The sequence below is a fragment of the Penicillium psychrosexuale genome (genome assembly GCF_028828465.1).
Source record: "Penicillium psychrosexuale strain IBT 29551 chromosome Unknown utg000005l, whole genome shotgun sequence".
Taxonomy (NCBI): domain Eukaryota; kingdom Fungi; phylum Ascomycota; class Eurotiomycetes; order Eurotiales; family Aspergillaceae; genus Penicillium; species Penicillium psychrosexuale.
In genome coordinates, this window is record NW_026643190.1 from 1,882,489 (window position 1) to 1,897,166 (window position 14,678).

General features: G+C 52.2%; 5 protein-coding genes across 5 annotated transcripts; 3 read left to right on the top strand and 2 right to left on the bottom strand.

Annotated features, from left to right (window-relative positions):
* Window positions 1-88: 88 nt before the first annotated feature.
* On the top strand, window positions 89-2,145 carry N7518_009634 (putative very-long-chain acyl-CoA synthetase family protein (CefD1); the record flags this gene model as incomplete). Its single annotated transcript, XM_057190560.1, has 4 exons — window positions 89-98; window positions 147-275; window positions 327-1,668; window positions 1,728-2,145. 4 exons carry the CDS (start codon window positions 89-91, stop codon window positions 2,143-2,145), a joined length of 1,899 nt encoding a protein of 632 aa, XP_057038216.1.
* A 578-nt stretch (window positions 2,146-2,723) lies between these two features.
* Window positions 2,724-4,254, bottom strand: mcsA (putative citrate synthase Cit1; the record flags this gene model as incomplete). The annotated part of the gene is made up of 3 exons (XM_057190561.1): window positions 2,724-2,930; window positions 2,995-4,140; window positions 4,207-4,254. 3 exons carry the CDS (start codon window positions 4,252-4,254, stop codon window positions 2,724-2,726), a joined length of 1,401 nt encoding a protein of 466 aa, XP_057038217.1.
* Window positions 4,255-5,295: 1,041 nt separating this feature from the next.
* N7518_009636 (putative mRNA-nucleus export ATPase (Elf1)) lies at window positions 5,296-8,763 on the top strand (the record flags this gene model as incomplete). The annotated part of the gene is made up of 2 exons (XM_057190562.1): window positions 5,296-8,607; window positions 8,669-8,763. The coding sequence occupies 2 exons, from the start codon at window positions 5,296-5,298 to the stop codon at window positions 8,717-8,719; spliced, it is 3,363 nt and encodes a 1,120-aa protein (XP_057038218.1). The 3' UTR covers window positions 8,720-8,763.
* Window positions 8,764-9,173: 410 nt separating this feature from the next.
* N7518_009637 (beta-glucosidase) lies at window positions 9,174-12,495 on the bottom strand (the record flags this gene model as incomplete). The annotated part of the gene is made up of 3 exons (XM_057190563.1): window positions 9,174-11,581; window positions 11,647-11,809; window positions 11,875-12,495. The coding sequence occupies 3 exons, from the start codon at window positions 12,493-12,495 to the stop codon at window positions 9,174-9,176; spliced, it is 3,192 nt and encodes a 1,063-aa protein (XP_057038219.1).
* Window positions 12,496-13,659: 1,164 nt separating this feature from the next.
* On the top strand, window positions 13,660-14,341 carry N7518_009638 (putative IgE-binding protein; the record flags this gene model as incomplete). The annotated part of the gene is made up of 2 exons (XM_057190564.1): window positions 13,660-13,902; window positions 13,961-14,341. The coding sequence occupies 2 exons, from the start codon at window positions 13,660-13,662 to the stop codon at window positions 14,339-14,341; spliced, it is 624 nt and encodes a 207-aa protein (XP_057038220.1).
* Window positions 14,342-14,678: the final 337 nt, after the last annotated feature.

Below are 14,678 nucleotides of genomic sequence, written 5' to 3' on the forward strand. Positions count from 1 at the left end.
TACTGAGATCCCCTCATTTCTATACTTATACTGTTAAAGCGACTATTCCCTTGGCTAATTGTATACCAAGACAAGGCAAGATTGGAAGATGGATATAGGTGCGTGCTGAAACGACAATCCCGATCAATCTTACTGACAATTGACAGCAACCGCCGCCGCTGCTCTCGTCGGAGGAGCTACAGTCGCAGGATATCTGAATGCCAAGTTTCATATTCAGAAGGATGTATCAAATTTGGTCACGCTGAAGCACGCCGAACGACAATATGCCAATGCCGGTATGTTCTACATACTATCCGACAATTGCAAATCATACTGATCAGCTTTAGTTCGTCAAAACCAAGGAAATCCATGGTTCGTCCTACTGCAGACCGTGAAGCAATACCCCGACATGAGCTGTGTCTGGACTCGCGAGAGATCATACACCTACCGAGAAATACAAGACCAAGCCTGCCAATACGCCCATTTCTTCTTATCACAGGGCGTGAAGAAAGGCGACCTTGTTGCTCTTTACCTCCAGAACAGCAATGAGTACATCGTCGCATGGATCGCCCTCTGGAGCATTGGCTGTGCCCCCGCCGCGATCAATTACAATCTCACCGGGGACGCATTGCTGCACTGTCTGAAGATCAGTGGCGCGAATATCCTGCTCGTGGACGAAGACGCCGACTGTCGTGCCCGCGTCGATGAAAGCCACGACGCCATTACCGGTAATCTGGGAATGAAGTCAATGACACTGGATAGCTCCCTAAAGGCGCATATCAGCACCTTCCCAACAACCCTCCCACCCAAGGGACTGAGCAAACATGTGACCGGCGACTTCCCGGCGATCCTCCTATATACCTCTGGCACTACGGGCATGCCTAAGGGCTGTGCATTCACAATGTCCAGACTGTATACCACTCTCTTCATCCGTCGTGCCCTGATGGGAGACACGCCCGGCCCAGACGGCGATCGCTGGTACAGCTGCATGCCTTTATACCACGGCACAGCAGCTATCGCCGTAATCGCATGTCTAGTAATGGGCGTGAGCGTCGCCATCGCTCCCAAGTTCAGTGTGAGTAGATTCTGGACCGATATCCGCGACTCGGAATCGACTATTTTCATCTATGTTGGAGAGACAGCGCGGTACCTGCTCGCGCCACCCCCATCACCCCAAGACCGAAACCACAAGGTCCGCTGTATGTACGGCAACGGTCTGCGGCCGGATATCTGGGAGCGGTTCCGGGAGCGCTTTGGAGTCGCTGAAGTCGGAGAGTTCTTTAATAGCACGGAAGGTGTTTTCGGTCTGTTTAATTACAATCGCGGTCCTTTCACGTCTGGAAGTGTTGGTCATCATGGTTTGATCATGCGCGGGATACTGCATAATGTCTTCGTTCCTGTTGCTATTGACCCGGAGACTGGGGATATTCTGCGCGATTCTAAGACTGGCTTTGCGCTTCGCGCGCCTTATGAGCAGGGGGGTGAGATTATCGTCAATGTTCCTGGTGAAGAGGCTTTCCAGGGGTACTGGCGCAATGATGAGGCGACCAATAAGAAATTCCTGCGCGATGTCTTCAAGAAGGGGGATCTCTATTATCGATCTGGAGATGCTCTGCGTCGGCAGAGCGATGGCCGTTGGTACTTCCTCGACCGACTTGGGGATACCTTCCGCTGGAAGAGCGAGAACGTGTGAGTTGAAATCACCTGAGGGAATTCCAGCAAAGCTAATCAAAGCATCCATGGACTAGAGCAACCGCGGAAGTCTCAGAGGTTCTAGGCCAATTCCCTGGTATTACCGAGGCCAATGTGTACGGCGTCCGTCTTCCCAATCACGAGGGACGCGCTGGGTGTGCAGCTATTCAGATTAGCCCGGACGCCCGACAGACATTTGACTACACAGCGCTTGCGAGATTCGTACGCTCCAAGCTGCCTAAATATGCTGTTCCGTTGTTCCTTCGCATCGTCGAGAATCCCACGCACATCCACAATCATAAGCAGAACAAGGTACCGCTTCGGGATGAGGGTGTTGATATTGCCTTGCTTGGGACTAAAGCCCCCGAGGGTAAGGATGACCACTTCTTGTGGATTGCACCTGGTGATGAGAGCTATTCGCCGTATGGACAGAGAGAGTGGGAGCAATTGTCGACTGGGAGTATTCGTTTGTGAGCCGAGGCAGATGCAGATTCTGGATAGGATTACATCTTTGCTGTGCGTTTTTAGGACGACCAGTTCTATTTTATCTTAGCTAGACATGGAGATAATGCACATATCAGCATTCTGTTCGTTATATTGACATTGTTTATTCAATCAAGCGAGTTTCCTACATTGCAACTTGATACTCCTCGGCTCTCGGTCTTCTTCCGATCCATATGCAGGCCGAGCTCCTTACGACCGCCAACACGCAGTCTGTGGAAACTGGTCCAAGGCTACAGGGAATATGGCCATCTCTCGAAAGTCAATCACAAACGGCTGCCTTGCATGTCTTACATTATCTCCATGATGATCTTCCCATCCGGTTTACATTCCTACAAAAGCTCAAGTACTTCTTTCGCTCAAAATTGAGATCCAATTGATCAGAAAAACAAGCATTCTATAGAGGTAATTCTGTCTAGTCGGATGAAATACATAAGAGAAAGCGAAAGCGACCGAACAAAAATGAAAAATCAGGAAAGCTCGCTTCACATTCATCATTTGAACCGTCGAGGCCAAGGAGTTTTGGGTTGCACCAGGCAACATATTGGTATTTATTTCTTGTTGAGCAGGCCCGAGAGGTTGATGCTCTTGGGGCGCTCAATGGGCATGCCAAGAACGCGATCCCAGATCAGCTGGGATAGAGGGCCGAGGGCACGGCTGACACCGAAAGCGACGGTGTAGTATAGGGGCTGTTGGAAACCAAAGTGGTGGAAAAGGACACCGCTGGCGGCATCGACGTTGGGGTATGGGTTCTTGGTCTGTAGAAAAGTAAAAATCATTAGCTGAGAAAGATATTTTGATGATGTCTGCTGTTGGACATACCTTTCCGTGCTCTGTAAGCACACCCGGAGCGATCTCCGAGTTCTTCTTAACCAACTGGAATACCGGGTTGGCGAGAACATCAGGGCGGGTGGCGGCGAAGTCCATCAGGGCCTCGAAACGAGGGTCGGGCTTGCGCAGAACTCCGTGACCATATCCAGGGACCACACGCCCCGATTTGAGGGTGTCCCAGAGATAGTTGCGGACATCCTCATCTGTGAACTTGGTTCCGATCTTGTCCTGCATGGCAGTCACCCAGCGGAGAACCTCTTGGGCTGCCAGGCCGTGGAGTGGGCCAGCCAGGCCCAAGAGACCAGCACTGTAGCTCAGGAAAGGATCGCTCAGGGCGCTTCCGACGAGGTGAGTCGCGTGGGCTGACACGTTACCACCTTCATGGTCACCGTGCAGAGCAAGGTAAAGACGGAGTAGGTCGTGGAAGTCAGCATGGTCTGAACCACCCTTGCCCAGCAGCTCTGCGAAATTGTGTGCCCAATCCTGAGTAACGTCAAGCTTCTGAGTACCAACGGCATCGATGTCATTGGGACGGAAGATAATGGCGGCCACGCGAGGAATCTTAGCAAGGAGGGAGATGCTGTCGTCAAAGGTGGGCTCCCAGTAGTCGGCCTTGTTGATGCCATCCGCGTAGGCCTTGGCGAACTTGGATTCGTTATTGAGGGCTGCCACAGCAATTGACAGCTGGGTCATAGGGTGCATTGAGGAGGGGAAAGTCTTGATCAGGTCTAGGATGTATGAGGGGAGTTCGGACTTCTCGGCGAGCTCGCGCGAGAAGGCACGAACCTGTCCGGTGGAGGGCACCTGGCCCGTGAGCAACAGCCAGAACATAGCCTCGGGTAGCATTTCTGTGCCAGTTGTACCCTTTGGCAGTTCTTTCTGACAGTCCTTGATTGTCTTGCCGTGGAAGCGGATTCCCTCATCAGCGTCAAGGACAGAGCCCTCCCAGAGGATGGCCTTGAGACCCCGCATACCACCAATGACATTTGCGAATTTCACCTCGCCGATGACTTCCTCACTCTGTGCCTTGACCTGCTTGAGAAGCTCCCGCTTAGCCGGGATGACCTCCTTCAAGGTAGTCTTCAGGTCGGGCTCGGCGGTCGCATAGTGACGTGCCGAGAGGACAGGTCGTGCTGCCTTGAAAAAAAAAGTTAGCAAGCCCGAAATGTCACATTATAAATAATCATTATCATTCAAACTCACCTGTGCAAGCCTTGAAACATGCCGGGTTGATCTCCAGCTGAGAGCCATTTTGTGTTGTGTGGTGATGGGGTCCGGGGGTGGATTTGCGGGGGCGGAGATGAATTGCGGGGATAGGGAGAAACAGCAATTGAAGTCAAACTCGGGGGATTGACGAGGATAAATGTACAAAAAGAGGAGAAAGAAACAGCCGAACTCAGAGATCGCCTTGACCGAATGCAGACCGGTTGGACGCGGGGAACAAGGGGTTGTCTACCGAGGCCCGGGGTCATGCGGCCATATCGGCTGTGCTAACGTTGGGAGATGATGAAATAGACGGATATGACACATCTCAGTGAACATAGTGTTATTCCGTAATTCAGTCTACCTGGATAGTCTACAGAGTAGTGGTATAAATCGTGATATCTTTCATTGACATGCATTCTATACAATGTCTACACATACTTGGTGAAGGCTGGCCTCGGACCGAGTTAAACCCAATGCCGCCTATGTTCTTATAATATGAGCCTCGGGGTTCGCCAGAGTGAAAAAGAACATCCATTTATCCGTCAGAAGCGTCGGTTCACGTTGGTACTTCTGATTGCTGTGACATAACGCCTCAGGCATAGATCAATTTCAAGAATAAGGCAACAAGGCAGAAGGATATTCAGGCAGTAAGGCATCAAGGGTTCCAGGCACCAAGGCAGACATGTCACTGACCCAATCAGACAAATCCGGTTAGGCGCCTTTTGTCCCATGGCACCGCCGGACCCGCTGATTGGATGAGTAAGCAAAAAAAATTTCGGTCGCCCGTGGGTCAGCAATCGGCGATGGCGAAGATTGTTTTTACTTCTTTAGACCACTCTCCCCTCTTTGTGTTTCTTTTTTCGTTGTGTTTCGGGTCTTCAGGGTTTCTTCAGAATCGTGTGTACATACTCTACGATTCAACCCGATTCTATTCCTCTGTTTGTGTGCGTGAGTTGCGCTCTGAACAGTCTTATCTTCCGTAAAGTCGAATTGCCCCTCTCTACCCAAGGGCTTCATTTTTTTTTTTTTTTCGGTATCTCCCTTCGATACCGACACTCGATCTTCGACTCTCTGTTTCTCTGGAAAATGCCGCATACTGTCTCACCATCTGAGACTCCCGCCATGCCGACTATCGTTGCAAAGGGCCCCTCCGGCGTGCCCCCCACCTCCGAGGAGATTTCCTCACTCCTCAACACCATCTTCACTTCCGACACCTCCCAGAAGTCTTTGGATGGCGCATATGCCTTGACCAACCTGCTTATGCAGGGCGCCGGCACAGCCGGCCTGCTGAACTACAATGTTCTCGCCGATGTTCGCAAGGCTGCTTCCGATAAGAAGAATCCCACCAAGCGCGAGTGTGCCATGCTCATCATCGGTGCTTTGTTCGAACGCTTCCCCCGAGAATTCCCTCTCAGTGAAGCCGTTTTCCTCTTGCACGACGGAGGCGTCTTCGATCTTGCTCTGGATGCCCTGTCTGACAAGGGTGCCGTCGTCCGTGATGCTGCCCAGTACGCCATTGATGCCCTCTTCGGCTGTCTCAGCCCCGAAGCCATGGTTAACGGGCTGATCCCCGCTCTCGAGCGCTACCTGGCCAAGGGATCTGGCAAGTGGCAAGGCTTTGTCGGTGCCTACTCGCTGATCGAAAAGATGGCCGTCAAGGCGCAGTTGGGCAAGGGTACCAAGGACGAGGAGCGCCAGAAGGACTTGCTGCGTGAGGCTATGGGCAAGACCCTGAAGGAGCTCATCCCCATTGTCGAGTCCGGCATGCACGACCTGAAGAGTGAAGTGACCAAGCAGTCTTGCAAGACCATGACTGCTCTCACCACCCTCCTGTCCAACGACGATGTCGCCCCCCGTATTCCCCTTCTGATCAAGACCATGGAGAACCCCTCCGCCCAGACTCTTCAAAAGGCCATCCACGCTTTGTCTCAGACCACCTTCGTCGCCATCGTCACATCTCCCGTGCTGGCCATGTTGACTCCTCTGCTCGCTCGATCCCTCAATACCCCTGCTACTCCCCAAGAAACCCTTCGCCAGACCGTGGTCGTTGTGGAGAATTTGACCAAGCTGGTCCACGATCCCGCTGAGGCCCGTACTTTCCTCCCCAAGCTCCAGCCTGGTGTGAAGTCGGTCAAGGAGACTGCCTCCCTGCCCGAGGTTCGCGAGCTCGCCACTCGTGCTCTCGACGTTATCGAGACTGCCATGGGAGACAACCATCTTGCCTCTGGTTCCATCTCCAAGATCACCCCCGAGGAGGTCCTGGTCGTGCTGAATGCCAAGATTCAGGAGCACGGTGGTCTGGTTGGTTTAGACTCTAAGCTGCAGGATCTGGCCAAGAACTTCATTGCCGGCATGGTCCGCGAAGATGTCAACTGCCGCATGCACGACCGTATCTCCGACCGCATTAGCCCATACCTTCGCGGTCTGCTTGCAGACGGTAACGCGGAGGCTGTCGCCGCTGCTGTCCAAGCCCACTACATCGCAGAGGATGAGATCAAGTTCGGCAAGCCCATCCCAGATGACCCGAACGATGTTGAGATTGTCAACGCCAACTTCTCTCTTGCTTACGGAGGTATGCTCCTGCTGTCCCACACCAACCTGCGTCTCCTCAAGGGCCACCGATACGGTCTTTGCGGTCGCAACGGTGCCGGAAAGTCTACTCTGATGCGCAGTATCGCCAATGAGAAGTTGGAAGGCTTCCCGCCCCAGGATGAGGTTCGCACTTGCTTCGTGGAGCACAACCAGGGTGAAGATGCCAACCTGACCATCCTTGAGTATGTTGCCAAGGATCCCAAGATTGTTTCTCAGGGCATGGACCACATTCGCGAGGTTCTCCTCGAGTTCGGATTCACCGATGGCCCCGAGGGCCGCCAGTCCCAGCCCGTGGGCTCTCTGTCCGGTGGTTGGAAGATGAAGTTGGCTTTGGCCCGTGCTATGCTCCAGAAGGCCGATGTGCTCTTGCTCGACGAACCTACTAATCACTTGGATGTGGCAAACGTCAAGTGGCTCCAGGAGTACCTTAAATCGCACACCGAGATCACCAGTTTGATAGTCAGTCACGACTCCGGCTTCCTCGATGCTGTCTGCACGGATATCTACCACTACGAGGGCAAGAAGCTCGTCTGCTACAAGGGTAATCTTGCCGAATTCGTCAAGCAGAAGCCCGAGGGCAAGAGTTACTACACTCTGTCCGCATCCAATGTGCAGTTCAAGTTCCCTCCCCCAGGCATCTTGTCTGGTATCAAGTCCGCGACTCGTGCCATTATGCGCATGAGCAACGTCTCATACACCTACCCGGGCGCTGCCCGCCCCTCGCTGCACGATGCCTCGCTGTCCCTTACCCTCTCCTCCCGTGTCGCTATCATTGGTGGAAACGGTGCCGGCAAGTCTACTTTCATCAAGATTCTGACTGGTGAGACCATTCCCCAGGGCGGAAAGGTGGAGAAGCACCCCAACTTGCGTATCGGTTACATCAAGCAGCACGCTTTGGAGCACGTGGAGATGCATTTGGAGAAGACTCCCAGCCAGTACCTCCAGTGGCGTTACGCCAACGGTGACGATCGTGAAGTGTTCATGAAGCAGACCCGTATTCTTACCGAAGAGGACAAGCTCCAGCTGGAGAAGCCAGTTGACCTGGGTGACGGCCGCGGTGCCCGTCGCATCGAAACCTTGATTGGTCGTCAGAAGTGGAAGAAGTCCTTCCAGTATGAGGTCAAGTGGGTTGGCCTTCTCCCCAAGTACAACACCATGATCTCGCGTGAGACCCTGCTCGAGCTCGGTTTCTTCAAGTTGATTCAGGAGTTCGACGATCACGAGGCGTCCCGTGAAGGTCTGGGCTTCCGTGTCCTGGACCCCAAGACCATCACCAAGCACTTCGAGGACATTGGTATGGACCCCGAGATCGCCAACCACAACGAGATCTCAGGTCTTTCCGGTGGTCAGAAGGTCAAGGTCGTGCTTGCCGGTGCCATGTGGAACAACCCCCATCTGCTGGTCCTGGACGAGCCGACTAACTTCTTGGATCGTGACTCGCTCGGTGGTCTGGCTGTTGCCATCCGTGACTTCAAGGGTGGTGTCGTTATGATTTCTCACAACGAAGAGTTCGTGGGCGCTCTCTGCCCTGAGCAACTGCACATCGCCGACGGTCGCGTTGTCAGCCGCACTAACAACGCCGTCAGCCTCGACCGCTTCGAGGACAGCGCCGCCAACTCGCCTTCCGGCCCTGGCACCCCCGCCACTGGCTCCGCCGTTACCAGTGCCGCCCCATCCGCCGCCCCATCTGCCGTTAACTCTGGCGATGAAGGCGACCTCAAGTTCCGCGCTAAGAAGAAGAAGAAGATGACCCGTGCTCAGCAGAAGGAGCGTGAGATCCGTCGTCGTCTGCGCTACATCGAATGGGTGAGTTTCCATGTTTATGTTCATTTCTTTCCTTCCCACAGTATGCTAACCCATTTTCTAGTTGAACTCCCCCAAGGGTACTCCCAAGCCCGAGGACTCCGACGACGAATAGACGTGCTTCTACGTGCTTTAACATTATGATTCGTAATCGCTGAGATGTCCTCGCATCATGAGCACCATGATAATGTTTTGGTCTGCATTGGATCTCATAGACGGTGTTTCGGCGTTCTGCGTTCTGTTCTCTTTTCTTTTTTTTACCGGCATAGATTTTGTTATTGCCATTTCCGCCAGTATGTACATGTTTCGGATAGATACCTAACTCAGTGCATCTACCATGTCAAAGCAAAAGTTTATACGTTATTTGGTTTTGTTTCGCTTCGGCTTTCATGGCCCTGTTCAGTACAATAGACATATACTATGGTCCGTTTATTTCAAGTTCGTGATTTTTCGTAATCACTAGACACATTTGGGAATCCGGATTCAATAATGATCTTCTACCTATATAGCTCCAACGCCATAATCCGAGTCAATTCTAGAATTATAACAACAGTATTCCAAGTCCTGGATCAAAACTCAACCACGAGCGGTAAATCCCTAGAACTACGCCCAGCCCAGATACGGAATTTCCCTTCAGTAGGCAACACCCAGTTCTGCGCGCGCACACTCCAATAGCTGAGATCCTTCCGAGTCAACGTCATCTTGACATTTCTAGTCTCACCCGGTTGCAAGAGGATTTTCGAGAAATTCCGCAGTACACGTTCGGGGAACTCAATTGACTCACGGGACCAGCCTAGTCCACGGTGCTCGGCGACATCTTCGGGGAAGGAAACATACACCTGGACCACATCCTGTCCGGTGCGCGTGCCGGTGTTTGTCACCTCGACGGTGAGCTCGAGGATAGGCTCGTAGAGAGATGGATTCCCGCCCGGTCCGCCGCCTGCGGCGGATGGCTTTTGGTGTTTGTTGTATCCTTCCGGGTATGGGTATGGACCGGGCTCGGTTCCTTCTAGGGTGGTGAGGTAGGGGTAGATGTATTTTCGGAGTGCACGGAAACCTGGAGGGAATAAAATGCTGCTGGCGTCCTCCTGTTTTTTGTCGTATGTGGGAGGTTCGACTTCGTTTGTGGGTCGTTTGAAAGGCCATTGGGACTTCTTCTGTAGCTTCTCAATGCTCAGTGCAGAGTAGTCGAAGGTTGTGTATGACAGACCGAAGCCGAACTCGAACCGAGGAGTGACGTTGAACTTGTCGAAATATCGGTAATCGATATACAGGCCCTGGCTGAGGTCGACCTGTGGAACGGATGGGTCCGCATGCTCATACAGGACTTGTGCCCCTGGGCCGTAGTCTTCTAGGCTTCGTCCGATGGTATATGGCAGTCGTCCACTAGCGTCGACATCTCCAAATAGAACGTCCATCAATGCATTCCCGCTTTCTTGCCCGGGTAGATTGGCATACAGTACAGCGTGGACACCAGGAAGGTCAATCCAAGACTCCATCACAACGGGGCCAATGGAGTGTACTATGACGACGGTTTTACCCTGGCCACCGCCGCAGTGTTTGGCCACCCCCTCTACCAACTGAGTACCGTTCTTTTGTAAGAAGAGGTCCTTTCGATCAGCATCAATGCCGTCACTGCGGATAAATCCTTCTCCCCCGTCTGCGTTGGCAAAGACCAAACAGAGGTCCTGCTCTGCGAGATCCTGGGATGTAACATTATTCGTCAAATAAGCTTTGACATCGACAGAGTCATTCGACCACGCATATTGCAGTGCTTCCCATGGAGTGATCAAGTATGGGAATTCCACAGCTCCACTACCCCAACCAGAGCCCAAGGTCCCTTGGTTACATCCTCTGTCAGCACAAGAATTCGGTCCTTGGCCAGGGCCAGCGTCTTCGCCGTATACACCGACCCGGTATTTGCCATTGGTTGCGGACTGTGCCCGCAAGAGTGGAAGGGTATTATTAATATTTTTCAGAAGCACGGTGCCTTCTGCAGCGACATGACGAGCAACAATAGAATGAGCGTCCTTGCCTGTTCCCTGTGCGTCGACAAATTTGTTGACCACACCTGTTGCATCATTATCCGGCGAGCCTTCGTGCAAGTGTCCGACTCGCTCCTGAGTCCAGGACGAGAAGTTCGGCCCGCCGTCGCCCTCGGGTGCAGGGGGTTCCCATGAGTCCTGTCTGAGATGGTACCAGGCGGCCACGATGCGAGTGACCATATCATTCAAGCGCTCAATGGGAACAGACGTGTTCAACGCTGCGCGAGTCAGTTCACTACCCCAGAGCGCGACACCATCGGTCCAATGAAGGCCATCACCGGGCATGCTCATATCCAGGCCTCCAATAGCGCTGTGCACGCCTGAACGCTGAGCCAGCCAGTCCGACTGCACGAATCCCTGGAATCCGAGCTCATCTTTCAGAAGACCGTTGATGAGTTTACTATTCTCGCAAGCATAGCTGTTGTTGACCATTTGGTAGGAGCACATGACGCTAGCCACATCCGCACGCACACTCTGAGCGAAGGGCCAGGCAAAGACTTCGTGTAATGCGCGATCATCAATATTCGACGAGAGCGCAGTTGGAGTACCCCATTCAAATGACTGACGGAAGTGTTCTTGTTCATTTCCAATGAAGTGTTTCGCTGTGGCCATGACCCCGTTCCGCTGGATACCGCGGATGGTCTCCGCCGCAGCCACGCCTTGCAAAACTGGATCTGAACCAAATGCCTCCCAGTTACGACCACCGGCAGGCATCATACCAATCGGTCCCATGGATGGACCTAGGATTATGTTCACGCCTTTCAGCCGCGCCTCCTTTCCCAGAGCAAAGCCACGCATTTGCATAAGCTCGCGGTTCCATGTCGCACCCGTGGTGATCCCTGCGGGGAAAGCTGTAATGTTGTGCGCAAATCTGAGTCCGAGTGGACCGTCTTGTAGGCAAAGGGAGGGAAATTTGACGAGTTCGGCAGGTGCTAGACAACCCAATTCGCGTTAGAGTTTGCATAGCCATGGTAGCGAACGGATATCAAGGGCCTACCGGTATTGCCAACACAGAGTCCCATTTGCCAGCCTGTTCCAGTTGTAACGTTCACTTTTTCGGCGAGGGTCATTTCTCTGACCATTTTCTGGGCCTTGGCATAGCTCTCCTTCCATTGTTCGCTCGTTCCGCCGAGAGGAGTAGGGTACCAGGGGACCGCTTGCTGTGATTGTTAGAGGCTGATTTTTAGATCTTCAAATAACCAGACGAAAAGGAACAAAGACCTACAAAGTCACCAATGGCAGCTCCGACAGAGGACCAGCCCAGTCCCCTGAGCGAAAACCATACTACCAGTAGGGCGATTATCAACAAGCCGAGAACGTTCCACCAGGAAGTCAGACGGAACAATGACCTCCAGTCAGAGCCCTTTCCCACATCTTCACGCTTTATATCGTTCGAAAGCAAGCCCTTGTCAGACGGGATACCATAGTCGTCACTATATCGATCACTGAGAACCAGAGAGTCTCTGTCCGAATGTCCTTCCTCCAAATCTGTTGAGAATGAATTCAATGGTATGGTGCCATTCGCCTCGAGAATCTCTTTTATTCGCTCTGAAGCATCACGCTCGTCGTCGGGGACATTGATAGTGGGGTTCGGTTCATTTGTTTTGGGGCTCGAGGGCCGTGAATCTCGAGCTCTACCTTGTTTCAAAGGTAGGAGCTTTATATTGGCCTGTTCGATGGACTCATCCCCACTTGAAGGAGTTTCCAGGTCATCATTTTGTCCCAAACTGCTCTCTGAGATTGAGTGTTCGACTGTTGAATTCGGGAGTGACGTATAGCCGCGACGCGTGGAAGGGGAGAATTTGACCGAGCGCGAAGCTCCGGCCTTGGCACGTGGGGAAGCCATTCACTCTTCGATGCCCATGATCTTGTAGACCTTCTGAAAATGATTAAGCACAAGTTTGGTTGATTGTTGTTCTATTTGCATCGCGTCACGAAAAAAGGGTGGGTCACCTGACATCATATCGCTGACATCATATCAAATGCCCCTTTTATCAAAAACATCGTGGGGTGTACGAGGAAGTTTGCGGAATTATCCCACCTATTGTAAGCCTTTTCCTACAATAAACAATCTACTACGGAGTATGTACTTTGGGGGGTTGGCTACGCTGGTAGGGCTGTTATATCCTGATTATTCCACATCATCAATCCATTTATGTGAGACAATATATACATCGGACGGTGGCAATGCTATCAACCGAGGTATGATATAGTTATTCAGTCGACACATTCGAGACATTCGAGAACTTCTAAATTAAAATAGCAATACAGCCACTCACGATAGATCACCGATATCATGCCAGTTGGCGGCACAGCCAATAATGATGGCAAACACGATGTGCCCTGAGACAATGTGGATATCGTGGATCCCCATATGGCGCAGCTAAGAGGTTGCCGTTCTCTTCTTTTTTCTTAGGGGCAAGGTCTGTCGGACCTCCGGTCGATCTTTAATCACTGTCGAACTTTCATGAGTTCTCTGAAACAGCTTTTTCCGGCTCTTCTATTAGGATCTTCAGGGTCCAACAGCATGTGTTTTAGATCAATTGGGGTGTCTGCCTTTGTGTCAATTGACACCGTGAAGAGGAATACATGTGTGGTCCAGTTAGTCGATCTCCACCGCACGGTTGAAGCCCCTCTCAATAGTCCAAGTAGACAGTGGGTAGAGATATTCTGCTGCTGTATGTGACCTGTTTGTTGTCACTCCTACCTAATTAGGGTTTCCTCCCATCTTGGGTCTTCCAGGCTCCCTATACATACTCCCATCTCTATATATATCGAACAGGTTTATGTTGTATCGTCTAGCTAAGACATTTCCCTCTTTCTCTTCAACTCGGCTCCACCGGATTCAATGTCGATCACAACATTTCTCAGCTGGGTCCGCTTATGGAGTTGCCTAAGCACGTTCCTTTCCAAGCGTACCTTATATATGACCCTGATAGCTCCCCTGAATATCTCTCTCCATTGATAATTCTCTCATCCTCAGTATCAATCACTTCCCCTATCCCTCAAGATGAAGTTCTCTCCCATTCTCGCCCTCGCCCCTCTGGTGGCTGCCATCCCCGGCTCTAAGCAGGCCAACAGCTCTGATGCTGCCTTCAGCGTCATCTCTGCCCGCTCGGCTTCTCCCGTCCACCTGCTGCCCCTCAATGCCGCCGGCAGCTACTTCTGGCTCGGTGGCAACGCCTACACCTATTCTCCCGTCCCCGGAATTCCCAACACCAACCAGACCGTGATTGCCAACGGACACTACTTGGTTAGAAATACTCATACATGTATATTTCCACTGGTCCATTTGCTAACTTCATATTCAGGACGTTGAGGTCCCCGGTGGCCAGGCTATCTACGTTGATAACAAGGGTGCTCTGCGCTTCACATCTCCCCACTCTGCCTACGAGCCCGCTGGTTCTTCTGATGGTCCCTTTGTCTACACTCCCGGCGCCTCTTTCGGCCACTGGAGCTTCAACGGCCTGGGTGCATCTGGCTTCATGGCTTGCCCTACTGCCAACGGTACCACCAACAGTACCACCAGCTCCCGCCGTTCCCGCCGGGGCGCTGCTGCCCCTAAGTGGCAGGTCCTTGCTGCTCTGCAGAACGCTACTGTCCCCACTGGCAAGGTTGGTGACTGTCTCGGCTTCGATGCTCTGGCTGTTTCTGTCAACACTAGCACCCCTGTTGCTTGGGAGTACGTCTAAAGTGGTTGAGTTTATAGCTGGCATTTGGATTGTACAGGATTATTGTTAGGTGTGGTCCCGAGAAGGATATAGATAATGAAGTTGAATACTTGGTGTCGTTGATCTTGTATTCTTTGGCCATTTCGGAATTACCACGCTATATTCGATTGTACTTGGCTGTCTCGAGCAATGGGGTCGGAATCGGCCTTTCTTCAGAGATACCTCGGTATTCTCAATATCACTCCATTAAGACGACTTATGTGATTAGACCATGGCCATCTGCGGGCTGCCGCAAATACCAGCCACTCTACGATCTATCAGCCTCAATTGTTTCCTTTTTCTCTCCGTCACGTGCGAT